The sequence below is a fragment of the Catharus ustulatus genome, chromosome 5 (assembly GCF_009819885.2).
Source record: "Catharus ustulatus isolate bCatUst1 chromosome 5, bCatUst1.pri.v2, whole genome shotgun sequence".
NCBI lineage: Eukaryota > Metazoa > Chordata > Aves > Passeriformes > Turdidae > Catharus > Catharus ustulatus.
In genome coordinates, this window is record NC_046225.1 from 2,484,854 (window position 1) to 2,500,679 (window position 15,826).

General features: G+C 42.6%; 1 protein-coding gene across 4 annotated transcripts in view; it reads left to right on the forward strand.

The window, feature by feature from the left end:
* UGT8 (UDP glycosyltransferase 8) overlaps positions 1 to 15,826 on the forward strand; it is a 34,259-nt gene that overhangs the window by 1,563 nt on the left and 16,870 nt on the right. For 2 of the 4 annotated variants that reach the window (XM_033059916.2, XM_033059917.2), the window contains exon 2: positions 12,683 to 13,506. In XM_033059916.2, coding sequence (XP_032915807.1) covers positions 12,685 to 13,506 — 822 coding nt within the window. In that variant the 5' untranslated portion in view covers positions 12,683 to 12,684. Of the gene's footprint in view, positions 1 to 4,534; positions 4,553 to 9,855; positions 9,874 to 12,682; positions 13,507 to 15,826 lie in introns of those variants that run through there. The other 2 variants (XM_033059914.1, XM_033059919.2) reach the window with 2 other exon arrangements.

Here is a 15,826-nt window from a genome sequence, read left to right on the forward strand (position 1 = left end):
ATTGCTGCTGCGCCTCCCGGCTGGGCTCGGAGGGGGAAAAGGGTCAGGTGTGAACTTGTGAGGGGACACACCGCTGGAGTTGCGGGGTTTCAGCGGGTGTCAGGTGCTATCCGGTCTCTTCGTTGTCCACCTTCTCCTTTGAGCCCCGTGGAACGGCAGGGAATCGTTGGGAATTGCGCAGCCCGTTCTGCATGCTCATCAGAGTTCCCTGGGGATGGACAGCAGGGAGCAACTCCAGTAGTAGGGCATCCTTCAAGGTCTCCTCCCCCAGAGCAAACTCATTAAAATAAATTTAATATTTTTGTATTTTACAACCAAGTGATGTAATTTTGGGAATAATTCACGTGATATTACTTATTTCCAGACTTCTGTTGCCGATGTTTTTGCAGTTAATGTTTCCATTCTGAAGTTGCTTGCCTGCTTTTCCAAGCAATTATCACACAAGGTCACTTAGATTTTTAGCTGAGCTAGTTTTAAAGCAGCGACACTACATAGTGTGCAATTAACCTTTGCTTCACGTTTCCTTGTTTTCGTTCCTTTGTTTCAGTCATTGATCCAGGCCGAACACTGGATACTGCAGTGGCTTTAATTTTCCCCAGGACCAACCAGTTTGTGCTGGAGTCTTGTGTTCAGAGGCAGCTCTCATAGTGCTGTGAAAATATTTCAGCTGAAACACAGGGAAATGAGTATTTAGCACAAAATGCTTGTGATTTATTTTTCCTTTTTTTTTCTTATTTCCTGTTAACAGAAGCTCTTTACAGAACACGAGAAAAGATTTGTTTTGTGATGTGTCAAAATGTAAAATATGGAGACTCAGAGGTGAGAATCATGTCAGTGTTTTGTAAACAGTAGGTTTTATTTTCTTAGCGTGCTTCTGAACAGTTGGGTTGTTCTAAAGCAGGATTTGTGTGGAGAAACCCATGGGATTAACCAGGGCTGGTGAAGAGGACACCAGAAATGATCCTACATCCTTGCTCTGTGCAGGGTGATGTCAGCTGAGCTCTGAGTCCTTTCCTTGCCCGTGTGAGTGATGGGAGGGGAGTGACTTGCTGAGTGAGCGCCAGGGAAGCAGTGGGCTGGTTTTGGTGGATTGATTTGGTGGCAATTCCAGCTTGGTGCATGGCTACCACCTGTTGTGCCTTGCTGGCACAGCTGTGTGTGTTGGCTTCTCTGTACCTGTTGGGACGTGCACAGAGGATATGTTTTGCTGTCATACTATTTCAAAGTGTGCTGCAATAATTAAAAGTAACAATGTCTGTCCTGACTTGGTTATTTTCTAATTGACCACCTTGAGCATGAGGTGCTTTACTTCTGACTTTAAACTGCCCAGTGTATATTGCCCATGCCTACTTTTCCTGCTATTTTCCACTTTGGGCTCTTTAAAGTGCTTTTTGTCCACTGCTTTAGCCAGGTTGCTCTCTTTAGAATAGCACAGGAATTTATCTGGGTTCATTCCTTACTGGTCAAGTCCATTGTCTTCAACTTAGAAGAGAAATCCTACTGCAATATGAAAGCCTCTTGGGTTGTTTGTGGTGAGATCAAATTTGTGAGATGCTTAGCAAATGAAATAACTTTTTATTTCTCCAGCTCTAGACTTTCAACAAATACTTTATTTCTGTTTGGTTATGACAGTCATATTTGTGAAGAGGACAGAACTGTGTTTGAGAAATGCTGATACATGAGAAGCATTTGAGATAATTCATCTCCTTTGTTAGTATTTCTAGTCCTCAGAAAAATTTCAGCATGGATTGACCTCTTATTGTTGTTTTGGAAAGTAGCTTTGGGCTGAAAACTGACGTGCTGATACAGCTCCAAGTGTTTATGAATAGGTATTGTAGAGGGCTCTTCTCTCTGTTTTCCAGGAAGTAAAATACACTGGAAGCATTTAATAGAATTCTCTGTCCTTCCCCCAGGACAGCTTTTCTGGGAGACAATTTCCAAGACTTGTGGCATAAGCTATCTTGAACCCTTTGATGAATTATTTTTCATCTTTTATGGCGCTTGGATGTATGTATGCTCAAATGCTCAGGGTGTGAGGTGCTGATACTCCTTGTCAGAAACAAGCATTTAAATGATTTGTAGCCCAAACTGGTTTGTTATGACCATTTCCCTTAAGCAGCCTGGTTGTCATGCCCATAATTTTATTTGGATAGGGAAACAAGCATAGCTTTCTTCTTTGCCCTGTGCTGTGCTTTGCGCCTATGAATGGATGGTTCAGCCTGACGAAAAATAAGCGACTTAAGATTATTTCCCTTCTTACTCAGTAACTAAAGAGAGAGTTAATGGGAATTCTTGAGTCAACTTCTGATTCTGAGCTGGAAGTGAGCCTTGATGCCTTGCAGAAACAGCATGCTTTAAAAAAAAATTGTCTCAGTGTATTTAGAGGGTGATAAGAGTGAATGTACAAGTTGGAGGACTTTCCAAATTTTTTAATTCCAGACTATATTCTGTTAGAGAAATTTTCACCACCAGTCTCGAAAAAGTTATTTATTTGTTGTAACTGAAGATGGAGTGCATAAGTGTGACCAAAACTCCAGACATTAAATTTAGGCATACTGGATTTCAGATTAAAATGTAGATATGTATTTTGTTTGATTATTTCCTGATACTGAGGTTTGAGGGGTGTGTGGTGATGTGTATGATGTTTGGTCCCTGGGCACAAGACTTTATCATAAATAATCAAACCTAAAATCCTTGTGTTTTGTCTGTACCCATTTTGCCTCCCTGCAGCACAAAGTGGAAAATTCCATGTGTGTTTTAGTAAAAATGTCTGGATAGGCCAGTGCTTGGGGCATCCAGGACTTGTGGGGCTAAAGGGACATGGGAGCTGTTGGTGTCAGTCTTGTGAGGACTTGTGTGGAAACTTGCTCAAGGACAGTTTATGATTATCTGTTGTTTTGTTTTTTCAAGTTGAGAATCCTGAAAAACAGACGTGTGTAAAATACAGGAGTAAAACTGTCATTTCTTTAACCACTCCCTAATAGTAAATGATTAATTACTGTGCTTTGTGATGCTTTGGTAATTATTTTGCTTGTTTATCAATTAGCTTTATTTTCATGGAAGTACACTTGAAGTTTGGAGTATTCTAAGTGATTTTATCTCAGACTGTACTTTTATTAGGTAATCAGTCTTGCCTTAAGCTGCTTACTAGTGAAATAACTGCAGATAGTTTTTCAGTTTTAAACCCTTACCAGTTATTTATTACTATGTAGTGCTCATGTTGAACAAGTTTTGCTTTTCAGAAGTGGAGGAATAGCTGGGAAGTGCCACTTTGGTGGGTAGGAACAGACTTGTGCCTGTGTAGAACCACTTGGGGTGGCTGGATGGGTTATTAATTTGTTTTGGTTTTACACCCGGATCCTTCTGGGCATTGTAGTTTTGGAGATGGGAGCCATCTTTGTCTTGGCCCTGTGTAACCTTTGGCTTTATTTTCTCTTTTCCTGAATATTTTTGAATTAACAGATTGTACCCAAGTCTCAGATGGTCTTTGACAATCTATAAACCCTCTCTTTAGGCTATTCCTTTCCTGGTGGTAGAAATTTGCAGGAAGCTTATGTGTATTTAAAAATTTTTATACAGCTACCTGAAAGTCCCAGCCCTTACTGGACTGTGTTCTGCACTTTGTAGAAGTTCTGTCTCCTGTAGCTCTGGTAAGTGATGTGATCTTGCTCTTAAAATCACAATCTCAGGATTAAACTGTCTAGGAAAGCTGTTAGACTAAACTTTGGTCCTTACTCTAGGCCCAGATTCTGCTAGGTGAGAGTTCAATGCAGGCACTCCAAATACAAATCTGCAAGCAACAGGCAGCAGCTGAATTTGGGGAAACCCGACCTGTAAATTCCAAAACAAAACCTATTAATAACAGACTGAATAAGCTAAATGTTTTTGGCATGTGTGGTGTTGCTGCAATTATTTTAATTGATCTGAGTAAGAGCAAAACATGATCAAATGAAGTGTTTTTACTTTATTCCAAGTTGAATTTCCCTCTGCCGAAGGAAACCTGTGATAGTTCCCTCTGCGGTTGTGTTTGTGTGGCTTGTTAAAATGTGCTTATTTGCTATAGGATGAAGTCAGAAACGGAACAAAGAAATTCATTGAGTGCTTCTGGGTGTCATGTGATGGCGTGACCAGGGAGAGCTTGTACCAAGCTGAAGCCAGCTGGAGTGAAAAGCAAAGCATCCCCCCAATAATTATTGAAGTTAAATGCAAATGGCAGTAAAATGGGCCTGAGTTTAAAACTGATGTTGTTTTGGGTCCTGAGGCTTGTTCAAATTAGGCTCCAAATGAAGTGTGCTGCAATATCTTCCAACCCCTTCTTCAGAGGGTCATTATATTAAAGGAGATCTAGTCACTAATTTAAGTGTTGAAAATCAGAGTCAGGTTTTTTCTGTCTTTCCTTTTTCCATCTTTTTAGCACTTCATTCAGCTGTTATCCCAGCCTGTCTTTTGATGCCAGTGGGAGAGCAGAGACTTCATGAGCAGCTTTGGCCCTTCAGTGGAGGGATCTGTCTGCATCAGCTGCTGTGGCACTTAAGCCTTGTCCTCTCTGCAGGTAGAAAGTTTCCTTTTATTTAAACACTTAGTCCTGTGGTGAGTTAGTCTGTTCCTGGGCTCTTCAGGGCAGGGTTGGTAAAAAACATCCTTACCATCACTGGTGTCCCTGGAAATGTGGGATAACCTGTTGGCTTCTCTGTGAATGCCCCCAGCCCTGATGTCACAGCAATACTCCTACTTCTTTCTGGTGCAAAACGGCTGCAGCAAGTCGAGAAACTTGGGGTTTCAGCAAAGGTCTCCAGGAGCTGAGGGGGCTTTGTAAATTGTTGCCGAAATTGTGTGTTTGGTGTGAGTTCCTGGGAGCTGTGAGGGAAGGTGCACAGTTTGTCAGGAAAGGCTCTCACGTCGTGCTGGATGCAGCAGACAAATCTCTCCAGCAGGAATACGCGTGTCTTGCTTGTGAACAGATGGCTCCTCTCTGTGTGCAGTCAGCAGTTGTGTTTGCAAGGTGCCAGGGTGGGATAACCACGGGCAGCAAGGAGCAGAGCTGCACGGTGGAGAGCGCCAATGCGGAGAAATCCGAGCCCCTGGCACACGAGGCAGGCTGCCCTCGGTGCGAGGCACGCAGCTTTTGGAGCCATGTGTGAGCTTGGCTTTGCTAATCCTCACTCTGTAAGGTGTTACAAATTGTGGGGGTCTTGAAATGCCCTGTTTGAGGCACACAGTGCAAAAAGGACCTGGCTGTTCTTGCTCTATTTGGTTTTATTTGGATTATTAAAATGACTCAAGAATGTCTCTTGATTTGTTTTGACTACCCTACCTGGTAGGTCTACAGAAGTTAATGTTTCACAGGCTTTAAAATCTTGATGAAATTCAATTCCATGCAGTTAGTTGGGCTGAACTTGGAAAATGGATACTCATAAAATACTGACCTTCAATAAAGTTTATATTTTTTACTGTGTATTGTTTGCTCAGTTTTAGTGCATGGAGTATTAAGGAATGTAGGTTACATGGAATGGAAAGTGCCTTTGCCCTGTTGGAACTTAGTTTACATTATAAAAATATTTGATCAGTCTTGAATCCTTTACTCTTGGGGAATCAGATTTTTGGCTGATGCAGTCACTACAGCACCGTGACCCCAAAGCATGTGGGCCTTGCTGGGTTTATAAGGGACTTGATTAAATTATCAAATTATTGCTATTAATAGATTGGAAATCCTGAGTAGATTTAGAATGTAACCACTTAATAAAGATAATATTGGTAAGTACTTAATCTTTTTAGATATTATTAGTATTTTCAGAAGTTTGGGACAGTTTTCCATAACCATGAAGGACCACAGAGCACTTCTTTGCAAAAACCATGGTGAAGTGTTACCAGGAGTGTTATACTTTGGCCACTTGATAAGATAGAATGCCTTGTGTAAATTGTATTCCCATGTAACTTCTGAAAGATCCATCTGCTAGCATCCTTGTTGAAAATATTTTGTGTGTAAACTGTAGAATCTCTATTTTGAAGTGCCTTTTTTGCCATGCTACCTGTGAAGTGAGAATTTGTAAAATCCTTTTTCTCCCATGGTTGAGTACGAAAACTTAGGTAAAACCCTTCAGTGTTTGATAAAACCTGTTGTATGTTCAGTAAGTAGTTACTAAAAGTGGTTTCATAAATTGCATGTCCTTTTGGCTCCCTCTTAATTGCATAGCTGACACAGTAAGTCTGACAGAGGATTGCAGTGATACTGTAATGCCTGTAAATCTTCCTCTTTTGTCTCTGGATGAGATGTTCTTGTGCTCATCCAAGTGCCTCAGTCATTGGATAGAAGATGTTTGGGAGACTGTTCAAAGTAACTGCAAAAGCCTGCTCTTGTTGGTACACGTGTCTTACTAATTTCTTAATTTATTCATTTAGTTGAAAAAGGAGCCTGTGGTTGAAAGCCAGATGACACCACTCATCTGAGACGTTGCAACACAGGATAGCAATCACAGCACACACTGTGCCTCAGCAATTAGTAACAGGATGTGTGATAGGGAAAACTCAAGGACGTAAATCCAAAGGTTGTGCAGTACCTGGTACCAGAGTCTCTTCCCAGGTAATTTCCTGGGTTATTGCTCTGGCACTCTCATGTTTCTGCATTTGTGATGGTTTTTTTGCTGCTTTTTAGCACAGAGGTCACTTAGTACTACAGGTGCTTCCTAATTTTAAACTGCAGTTTGCTGTCTGACATCTTGTAGGGCTGGTTTACTGTAATGCTCCTAAAGGGTTAGGGAGTAGTATTGTGGATTGCCTGTGGAATATGTGCAGCACAGCAAATGGTATTAAGGATTAAGAACACATTTTACAATTCCCAGCTTAAAGGAATGGTTAGGAGGCAAGCTTTAGTTTGAAGATCATGGTCTTGCTTACTGTCATCTGTTATGCCACTAATTAAAACCTTCCTGTCTCAATGATGAAAGTTCCTCAGATTTGCTGTCAGACATAATTTGGTCAGTGCATTTCCTCAGGTAGCATTTCTGGGTGTTTGGCAAAAAAATGCTGGTGTGGACTGCTACTAACTCTTAAAATGTTTGGGGGGAATGTGAAAAATTACATGTCTTGAAGGATGTGTATAAGGGAAGAGTTTTTCTTTGCTCTAGTCACTCTTCCACAGTTTGGAATCAATGCACTTCGTGTGTGTATTTTGTGTGTATTTTGCAAAATACTGGGTGTGTTTGGCTGACACAGCTGGGGTTTGGGTTGGGTACTTGTCCTTTTAGCATGGAATCATCCTGTACTCAGTATTAGTGAAACCTCTTTGCTGTGTGTTTTCTTTGTCTTTCAGCCTTACACTTAACTTGGAGTGCCTTCTGTTAGTCATTCCTGGCTATCTTGGGCTTGATAAAAGGCTTTGTTTGCAGGGCCTTTGGTCATGCAGCCTGGGTTGTAGGGCTTGGCTCTTGGTTTGTATAACTGAGGTGTTGACAAGCCTCTGGAGGATGGGTATCATGTTGTACCTGTAAAACAGTTTTTAATAGCAGCTAAAGCAAACAGAACTGCACATGTAGTAAGTTTGTGTCAATGTGGTTTCGATTAGGCAGGGCTGGAGTGGCAGTGAATTGGGCAATGGAAGGTAACAGTCTGAGATCAGTGGGCATTTCTTAACCTGTTTTAGTGCTTCCTTTCTGTTAAGAGCAGTACTAAACCATAGTCAACAGCTGACTATGTTTTTTTGGTTTTTTTCCCCAGAGGCAGTTTGCAGTGCTCTCCATGACCAGTTGTTCTTCAGCTTCCCTCAGCATTTCTCTTGCTATGCTTTCAAGCACGTGTCTCTTCCTACAGCTACAGTGCATCTGATCTTAAGAGAAATCAACACCCTCTTTATGTATATCCATGGGGAAGGCTGCAGGATTGGTTCCTGAGGTGACACTGCCCTGCTCATGGTTGTAGTTTTTGACCTCAGGTGGGATAACTGGGGAGAAAAGCAGGTGGCTCTGGAACCTGGCATGGGTGGTTGCTGTATGTGACTGAAAACTGGTCAAGGTCCTTCTACCCATGTGGGAACTGCATCATATCTGCAGCTTTTGATGTGAGCTTAGCTGCTGGTTTAATACATCTTTCTTTTGGAAAAATAGGAAAAAATGATGTATCTGCCTTTTTGATCCAATTGGTTCAGACACTGATGTGAAGTTTTGCAGAGTTTACAGCTCCAAGAGCACTGTTTGTGTTCTTCCTTCTAAAATACTGAATTTTGTGTAATGAGGGAGTCAAGAATGAGAGCAAGAGGAAAGAATGAATATGCATGTTACCACAATTGTGGCAATTTACAGAAAATTTGCTGAAAGGTGTCAAAGTCTCCAGTTTACCCTTGTTTAAAAATAATAATATTCCTGGGATACACACATTAGCTTTCCATTTGGGCACAGTAATTTCATTGCTGATTAGCTCCCAGATTTGGGCTTGCAGAGGTTGGCAGGCTGTTCCTTTAACCTGTGCTGTCTCTGTGAAATGGAAATGAGTAATTTGAGCCCTTTGGGTAAGGTGAGAGTGATCAGCAGCTCAGAGGTTGCTCCTTTGCTGTCAGAGGAGTGCTGCTGTTTGGGATGAAGGGCACCTTTCCTGGCAGAGCTCCTGCTCAAGCTGCTTAGGTAAACTCAACAAATTAGCAAATAGAAAGCAAGGCTGAATGGAAGGGAGGAACTTAAAAAAGGAAGTTGCATGGCTGAACTCAAGCTCTGTGCAACTTCCCTTGCTGCTTTTGAAGGCAGGGGTGTTCTTGGTTAGTGAATAAGAAGGACTCTTTATGTCCTTATGTGTAAGTGCCTGAGAACTGTTTCATCTTTTGAGTAGTGGTCAGTGTGGGAGCAGTTTGCATTTAGGCTGTGCTGGATGGAGGTGAGAGGCTCTTCTGCTTCTGGATCTCTCTGCAGTGGAAGAAAACATGGACAGTAGTATTGCTGACTTGAAGTTTCAGAAATAGCAGGTATGCAGCCAGGGGTGTAAAACAGGAGAAAAACCCTCAAACATGCCAAAAAGTTACATTAGCAGTGATTAGCAGATTATTAAGGATTGGCAGCAAATCCAAATGTAATAGTGGGTAAGTGTTCCAGGACTGTAATTGACTGTTACACCAATTATTAATTGGTATTTATATAAAGTAATTTAAGACTGATGTTTAGGTAAATGACATTAAATCCTAATGTTTAAATTATTATTCTAAAAGTCAGCTGGCACTACATTTATTTCAGTGTCATTCAGTTCATTTCCACATTGTCCAACCTTCAAGTATCAGCTTTGTGAAGAAGGGAGGGAAGATCCTCTCTCCTATTTTTTTTCTTCTGAAAATCATTATTTTCTGTGTAGTCACAGTTCTTGTAGATCCTGCTTGGTCCTTTTGGATGCATGGAAAAACACTTCATGAACACAAATATATCATGATTTAGTGTTTTGGTCAGCTCTCCAACAATCTGTCAGGAGTGAGCTTGATTTTCTGTAACCCTTTAAAACTCACACTTTCTTTCATTTGAAAGCCCTCACATATAGGTCATTAAACCTAATCCAACAGCTACTCATAAAGTTAATGTTTAACTTGCTGGCATGTCTAACTTCTCCTTGCTCCAGCAGGAGCACCCTTTGCAATCAGCACTTGGTTGTAAAGTCACTGCATCCGGTCCTTCTCCATATCTTTGTTTTTAGGGCTTTTTGGCTGAAAGGAATGGCTTCAATTCAGTGATCATTTTTTGGGTGTTGTTTGGTTGGAGGTTGTTATGTTTTGGGATTTTTTTTTGAATGTTAGCAAATTTGGATTTTCCTTTTCACTCTGGTAGAAGGATACTGCATGCCAGCTCTGGCTCTGACACAGTCTTGTTTAATGGAGGCAAATCCTTAGAAGGAGGACTTCAGACAGAGGTACAAAGTGGTTTAATATTGCTAACCATCCTGGAGAAATGCATCATTCTGTGATTATGGGCTTTTCTTTCCCCTTTTCTGTTAGGACACCTGGCAGTCCTTTTTCATGCTCCTGGTGTGTGGAAATGGAGGGCAGTTGCATTGGACGTTGATCCTTTTTATTTATTTTGGCAACTGATTTGTTCTGGGAGTTCACCACTGGAGTGAGGCTGGGAGTTAGGAAGAATCCCTGAGCTCTAGTTGTGATTAGCTGGCTTCCAGCTGAGCACCACTTTGGTGTTGTCTTGACCCTTGTGTAGCCTTCTGTGACTTCTTGCTGCTTTGGGAGATGAGCTGAATGAGAAATTGCCACTGAACAGGCAAGTCTGTCCTGGTGGGAATACCTGCTGTGCTGGGGGAGCTCATTGCTGGGGCAGGTGGAGTGGGGAGTGTCTGGGACAGAGCCTGGAGCTGAGCTTGGGGGTTGTGTGTTGATTGCCCTACTGAAGGCACCAGGCACACACCTATCCCCAGTCCCAGTCTCCAAATGGGAATTAGGCTTGGGATTAATTGGTTTACAGAGTGCTGTTACCTACTGCCCTTGCTCCTGCTGAATTCCAAGCTGAGCTCCCTGCTTCTGTCAGCCAGGGCATGAAATGATGAGGCTGCAGCTTCCTGCCAGAAGTTCAATAGAAGGTCAATGCCATGTTTCCCAGTAAAAATGTCACTTAATGGGCATTTCTCTAATAGCATCATGTATTTAATATCTCTATGGCTTGGCAGGTCCTGTACATTTATTTTCCAGCTCCTGTAGAAGGTGCTTATGTTGAAAAGAGGAGTTGCATAATAGGTTTTTGAGAAGTGATTATTGTTTTACCAGTTCTGAAGATACCACAAGGTACAGGCTGCCAGGGAAGTGTGTTTTGTCATCTTTTGACGCTGATATGCTGCAAGAGGATAAAAAAAAGTTTAGTAAATGATATTAGTTGTATTTCCAGGTTTTTGTGTTAATATTTATAATACCTTTATGAGGAGTAAAATGTCCAATGTGATTCCTGTTTGAAACTTGGCTGCCAGGTAAGTGTGGGGAAAATGCTGTCAGCATCCTAGGGAAGGCTGGCTGTAATTCCCACAGCTTTTGGTGGCATGTGTGTCACCCAGCTGTGGAGAATGTGCCTTAGGGCTAAGGATTCTCTGCTGTGCTGTGCTCTGGGCCTCCCATGAGGAGATGGAAGTAGAGCTGGCCTGTGGCAACATGTTGGATCATGAGGAGCCCTTAGGCTCCTGTAACCTTTGATTTCTGCTGCTGATAGAAACATAACTGAGTTTCCCAGTCCTGCACCTCCATTCATGGTTTTGTAATACCGCTCTTGTTGACAGGAGCAGTAACTCAATACCGTGGGAATGCTTCTTGCATGGGGAGAAGGAATCAATAATGGGATTTTTCTGGTTTTGATTAATAACTTGTCTTGGGTGTTTCATTGGTAAACCATATTTGCTTACTCTCTTAGCTAAGGAGTGTTACCCCCTAGCAAGGCCCTGTTCAGGGGAGCTGAGCATGGGCCAGGACAGTGGTTCTCCCTCTGTGCTTGGCACTTGGAGACCACACCTGGAGTGCTCTGCCCAGCTCTGGGCCCCTCACCTCATGAAAATATGAAGGGGCTGGAGCACACCGTGACAAGGGCAGTGAGGCTGGTGAAGGATTTGGAGAATGAGTCCTGTGAGAAGTAACTGGGGGAGCTGGGGTGTTTAGCCTAGAGAAAAAAGTTCAGGGGAGACCACTGCTGTCTACAACTACCTGAAAGGGACATCTTTGAGAAAATCTAGTACAAAGTAATAGAACTCAAAATCCCTTAAACTTTTGACATGGTAAGTGTATGGGAATATAGTGATTTAAAATTAGCTGTATAGAATGAGATGCTGTACTTGTTAGCTGGTAACCCATGTACCATTAACTAAAGGAAAGTCCTTGGCAATCTGTTGTAGGAGTGTTTTATGGCTATTCCTAGGGAGATAAGGACTGAGTAGCAGTGTTATCTGTTCTTGTTTATAAAGGACACTGCAACAGACTCGGGCTTCCACGTGCGCTGGTTTGGCACGAGGGAAGAGCAGATTGTTTGGTTTGGCTTGTACTCGTTTCTCTGTCCTAGGAGGGTGATGGTGACTGAGGAGTCTGTGACATGTCCTCATTGTGCTTCTAAGGCACTTTGCTTTCCTCTGCTGCATGCAGCATTTTAAGTCACCCAACCACGTGTAAAAAATTTTGCCTTTCCCTGGCAGTGTGCTGCTGCCAGGAGCTGTGCGTTTAGGAGGGCAGTGGGGTTTTTCAGCTTAGGAAGAGCTGGTGGTCAAGTGCTGATTTAAGCAGGTTCAGGATCAAGTACCTGTTTAAGTGCTTCAGTGGAAGTTGCAGTGCTCCTGTGTGCAGTACTAACTCCTGTAATTACACTTGTTTTTGCAAGAATGTCGTTTTTGGAAGCTCTAAGTTGGTTCTTAGTCAATAGTAGCATCTTAGTACCTGATGTTTTGGTTTCCACCCCTGTGTCTGATCAGTGTTGATATTAAAGAAAAATGTGGTGTGAATTTACATATCCTTTTAGGAGGAAAAAATCCTCTATCTTTTCTACCTTGTTAGCTTATATAAAAACAGAACCCCAGAAAATGTTATGCTGAAATCAGAGTTGCAGCTTGAAGGAGGACAGCTTAAAGCCTGTGGGTGACTCAGACAAGACCTTGCAGTGGAAGTGCTCATAACCATGCAGAGGAAAGGGCAGTGGGCTCAAACTGCAGCATGTTGTCTGTGATGTAATGCTCTTGTTTCTCCTTCCAGCTATGAAGCCGTACGCTCCAGCCTTCATTCTCCTGTGGAGCGCTGTCGGGATAGCGAGGGCTGCCAAAATCGTTGTTGTGCCGCCAATTATGTTTGAAAGCCATCTTTATATTTTCAAGACTCTGGCCTCAGCCTTGCATGACCAAGGTCACCAGACAGTGTTTCTCCTCTCTGAGGGCAGAGAGATCCCTCCATCTAATCACTACAGACTGCAGCGCTACCCAGGGATCTTTAACAGCAGCACCTCGGATGATTTCCTCCAGTCCAAGATGAGGAGCATCTTCTCGGGGAGGCTGACTGCCCTCGAGCTCTTCGATATCCTGGAGCACTATTCCAAGAACTGCGACATGATGGTCGGCAACCGAAACCTCATGCGTGCCCTCAAGCAGGAAAAGTTTGACCTGCTCCTGGTAGATCCCAATGAGATGTGTGGATTTGTTATAGCCCATCTTTTAGGGGTTAAATACGCCGTGTTTTCCACTGGCCTCTGGTATCCAGCAGAAGTGGGCGCTCCAGCTCCCCTGTCCTACGTTCCAGAGTTCAACTCGCTGCTCACAGATCACATGAACCTGTTCGAGAGGATTAAAAATACTGTTGTTTATCTTATTTCGAGGTTTGGAGTCAGTTTTTTGGTTCTGCCAAAATATGAAAGGATAATGCAGAAACACAAGGTTCTTCCAGAACGGTCCATGTATGACTTGGTCCATGGATCCAGCCTGTGGATGCTTTGTACTGATGTTGCACTGGAGTTTCCGAGACCTACGCTACCCAACGTTGTCTATGTGGGAGGAATCCTAACGAAACCGGCCAGCCCTCTGCCAGAAGTAAGGTTTGCTGAGTTTTGCAGTCACTTCTGTGGTTGCTGCTTCACCTCATGTGATGAGGGGCAGTTTTTAAGCTGTGATGTTCTGTTGTCGCTTGGTGAAATATTCCCTGAATGTCACCTCATGTGGTGGTGAGGGGAGCTGTTGGTCACAAATTCAACAAAATCAGTATTTCTTGGATGCAGGAAATATTTTGATTTTGAGTGAAGTGCTTCATTCTGCACTAGAGGTTAAAGGCAGTGCACTCCATGTTGGAAATTAGCTTTTAACCAAACATGGTTTAAAATGAACATGAGGGAGCATGGATGAATCCTGTTTTATGCTTGAAGAAGCATGTGGTAGGTTATACTGGGTGATTTCATGGGATTGGTGTTTTTATGGTATTTGTTTTTATGCCTCCCTCAGGTTGGGTAGTGACTCTAAGACTACAAGTACATAAGCACAAGAAGACTGTACCAAGTGAGAAATGGAGATAAGAGTTGACATAAATGGCACTGTGGCTGCACTCAGTTTTTGCTGAGCACGTGCAGGAAATCAGGTTCTGAACTTCAGACTGAAACAGTGGTAGTGACTGGACTGATGCCAGAAATGCTGGCACAGATTAATTATTAAGTTTGATTACTTCAGTGATCTTTGATATGTTAACCCTAAGAATGCCTCTGCTGAGCAGTGCAGTGGTGAGTGACAGGCAGAAGAATCTCACAGAACATTTACACTTCTGTTTAGGTGTATGTAAAAAGATCTTGAATTGGAGGTGATTTTTAATCATGCTTTTGGCTGGATGATAAAAAGGGCTAGGTAGGCCTGCAGTGATCATCAACAATTTGCTTTAAGTGGCTCTTTCAGCATTTGGTTTTGGTATGAAAAGTGCTATTGTCTATTCTCCAGGGAGTCATCAGAGATGACCATAGCAGTGCTGCTTCTGGCTGGTTCTTTCCATGTGTGCAGGGCCAGGTATCCTGAGAAAACTGACTGAAGTTGTCCTTGGGCTCTCTGGAAGCTTGTCCCTATTTTCCCTCCAGGAAAGCTTTGCTGGCTGGATTGAGTTTTTTCTTCATTTTCCAGACTGATATTTCCTTTTTCTGTAAGAGAAAAAAGGTATCTGTGCAATCAATTTGAGCAATAGGTTAATGTTGTCTGTTTTGTGTGTTTTGAGTGACAGTGACCTTGAAACAGAGCTGTAGGTCAAATAAATGGGGGCAAATACTTGTTACAGTGGGGCAAAAAAACCTACCTATAATTATTTGTGAACTGAGACATTATTTACCTTTTCAGTTTTATCAGGTAATTCATTCTTGGTGTTCAAAGCATGAGTTCTCTTTGAATATGAGAGAGGGACCAAGTGAGCACGTTCCTTTTACCCTGTGATTTGTCCATGCCTAAGCTGTTATACCTGTCCCTGTGGTGTGTATTGTAGGTAAATCATTGGGCAAGCAGTTTGAGCTGGCTGAGCAGTTGGGTGAAATTCATAACTGTCCCTCTGTCCTGGCAGATGAGAACTGTGAGTGCAGGTAGCGAGTGCTGCGGCTGTTCTGTGCTCTTGCTGCATCTCCAAGGCAGCAGCCTTGGCTAATTTATTTCCTGCAGCTTCTAGTTTGGTGCATTAAGGAGAGGCAGAGCTAGTTCATGTTTCTGTACTGGGCTGGAATTGGTGATGCTTCAGCAGTTCTCTCAAGTAATTTTCTTGTCCTTGGAGGATGATTAGAAAAGGGGAGCATGTAGCTGGACACAGTAAGTGAAATTTGCCCACTGAAGCTGTTAATGCAAGTCTTTTGGGTCTCTTGAATTCACCAAAACTGAAGTAACCTAGTCCACTTTGTCTGCTGGAGAAGTATTGGGAAAGAAATCAGGGGTGCTCTTCAAAGTCCAAAATAGCTGCTCAGACTACCTGAGCGCCTTAGTAGTGGCACCTCTGTGTTGTCAACATTTTTTCCTTTTTTTCCCCACCCCTCACCAAAAATAAGAGTACTTTGTTTAACCATGATAGAATGCCTATGTGTAAGTTAGTAGTTTTAACTTTCTCTGTTTGTGAGCAGCATCTTAAAAATAAGAAGCACATAGTGACATTAAGCAGTCAGTGAGGAGGTAAAGATCCTTTAAGGTGTTACAGGGTGGCCATTCTGTGATTCCAGGGGATGGGATAGCTCTGTTTTGTGGCTGCTCAGAATCTGTGCCTGTCCCTTGAACTTCTTGAAAGCAAAGTTAGAAATGCACATCTTTAAAGGTGGCACACAGCAGTGTGTGCTGAATATTTGTGTTGTGTAACTGTGTGTGTGAGGGGAAACAAACCTGACCCAACCTTGCTGGTCATCTGTGTTAA